Consider the following 1,606-nt stretch of genomic DNA (forward strand, 5'->3'; position numbering starts at 1 on the left):
CCAGTCCATGGACACGGAAGCGGAGCTGCAGTTTCGCCCGCGGACGGGGAAGGCGGCCTCGGCCCCTCTTTTGCCGGAAGTGGAGACCTACCTCCAGTTGCTCCTTGTCATCTACCTGATGAACAGCAAGCGCTACCCGGAGGTGAGATTCCCCTGGCCGCCTCTGGAGCGCCTCCGGAGCCTGCCTGTCTGCAGCCCCACCCTCCCCGCTTCACTCCAGCTGCGTTTGGGGACAGCCCTGGGGCTCAGTCCCGTCTCCCGGGCCGCAGTTCCTCTGCTCTGAGCTCTGTGCCCCCGCTGCAGGCTCAGAAAGTGTCCGATGACCTGATGCAGAAGATCAGCTCCCAGAACCGCCGCGCCCTGGACCTGGTGGTGGCAAAATGTTATTACTACCACTCCCGCATCTACGAATTCCTGAATAAACTCGACGTGGTCAGGAGGTAGGATGGATCCTCTCCCGGAGCTTGATCCTGCGTGTCCCGGTGAGCCGGGCTGTTTCCTCCAACGCGCTCTCTCTCCCTTCCCTGCAGCTTCCTGCACGCCCGGCTACGGACGGCCACGCTGCGCCACGATGCGGACGGGCAGGCCACGCTCCTGAACCTGCTGCTGAGGAATTATCTCCACTACAACCTTTACGACCAAGCAGAAAAGCTCGTCTCCAAGTCCGTGTTTCCCGAGCAGGCCAACAACAACGAGTGGGCTCGGTACCTCTATTACACAGGTGAGATGCCGAGGGTCCCGCGCGGCGCCGGGCCCGGCGTCGAGGGCTCTGGTCCCGGCGAGAAGCTGTTGGAGCAGCCGGAGATGGGGCTGCCAGGCAGGGTTTGAAGCCCGCTCCGCGTGGATCCAGCTGGATTCACATCGCGCGGTGGCTTTTCCGAGCGCAGGGCGCATCAAGGCCATCCAGCTGGAGTACTCGGAGGCGCGGAGGACCATGACGAACGCCCTGCGGAAGGCGCCGCAGCACACGGCCGTCGGCTTCAAGCAGACGGTGAGCGGGAACGGGAGGTTTGTGGGATCCAAAAGCTCCCGGCTCCCCAGGGAAGCTGCCTCGGGCTTGGGACTGACCATCTCCTTCTGCTCAAGGTGCACAAGCTGCTCATCGTGGTGGAGTTGCTGCTGGGGGAGATCCCGGACAGGCTGCAGTTCAGACAACCCTCTCTCAAGCGGTCGCTCATGCCCTACTTCCTCCTGACCCAGGGTACGACCCCACGCTCCGTCCCTCTCCGCTGTCTCACGGCGTCCCGCGCTTCCAGGGAGCGGGAATCCCCTGGGGAGGGGCGGCGGGGGTTTCTCCCTCCGATGGGACGCGGCTCCGGGCTCTGTGTGGGGAGGAGGAGGGGAGGGCAGGCCTGGGAATCGCCCTGCCCCGCATGCCCCGACCCTTGCTCCTCTGACGCGTTCCCCTCCAGCCGTCAGGACCGGGAACCTGGACAAGTTCAACCAGGTCCTCGACCAGTTTGGGGACAAGTTCCAGGCCGACGGCACTTACACCCTGATCATCCGTCTGAGGCACAACGTCATCAAGACGGGTAGGGGGCTGTTCGGGGACCCCCATGGTGGCCGCTGCCGCAGGCTTGGCGGGGCCGGGGCGGCCCGGGCCGGG

The 1,606-nt window shown here is 65.1% G+C and overlaps 1 protein-coding gene across 1 annotated transcript in view; it reads left to right on the forward strand.

Annotated features, from left to right (window-relative positions):
* The window catches only part of PSMD3 (proteasome (prosome, macropain) 26S subunit, non-ATPase, 3), a gene marked incomplete at its 3' end in the record, with an annotated part of 2,375 nt that overhangs the window by 466 nt on the left and 303 nt on the right, over positions 1-1,606 (forward strand). The window contains exons 2-7 of the mRNA XM_010154549.1: positions 5-142; positions 304-440; positions 531-721; positions 888-991; positions 1,087-1,201; positions 1,413-1,532. Coding sequence (XP_010152851.1) covers positions 8-142; positions 304-440; positions 531-721; positions 888-991; positions 1,087-1,201; positions 1,413-1,532 — 802 coding nt within the window. The remainder of the gene's footprint in view (positions 1-4; positions 143-303; positions 441-530; positions 722-887; positions 992-1,086; positions 1,202-1,412; positions 1,533-1,606) is intronic.

This window comes from Eurypyga helias, unplaced genomic scaffold (genome assembly GCF_000690775.1).
Source record: "Eurypyga helias isolate BGI_N326 unplaced genomic scaffold, ASM69077v1 scaffold29156, whole genome shotgun sequence".
NCBI classification, from domain to species: Eukaryota; Metazoa; Chordata; class Aves; order Eurypygiformes; family Eurypygidae; genus Eurypyga; species Eurypyga helias.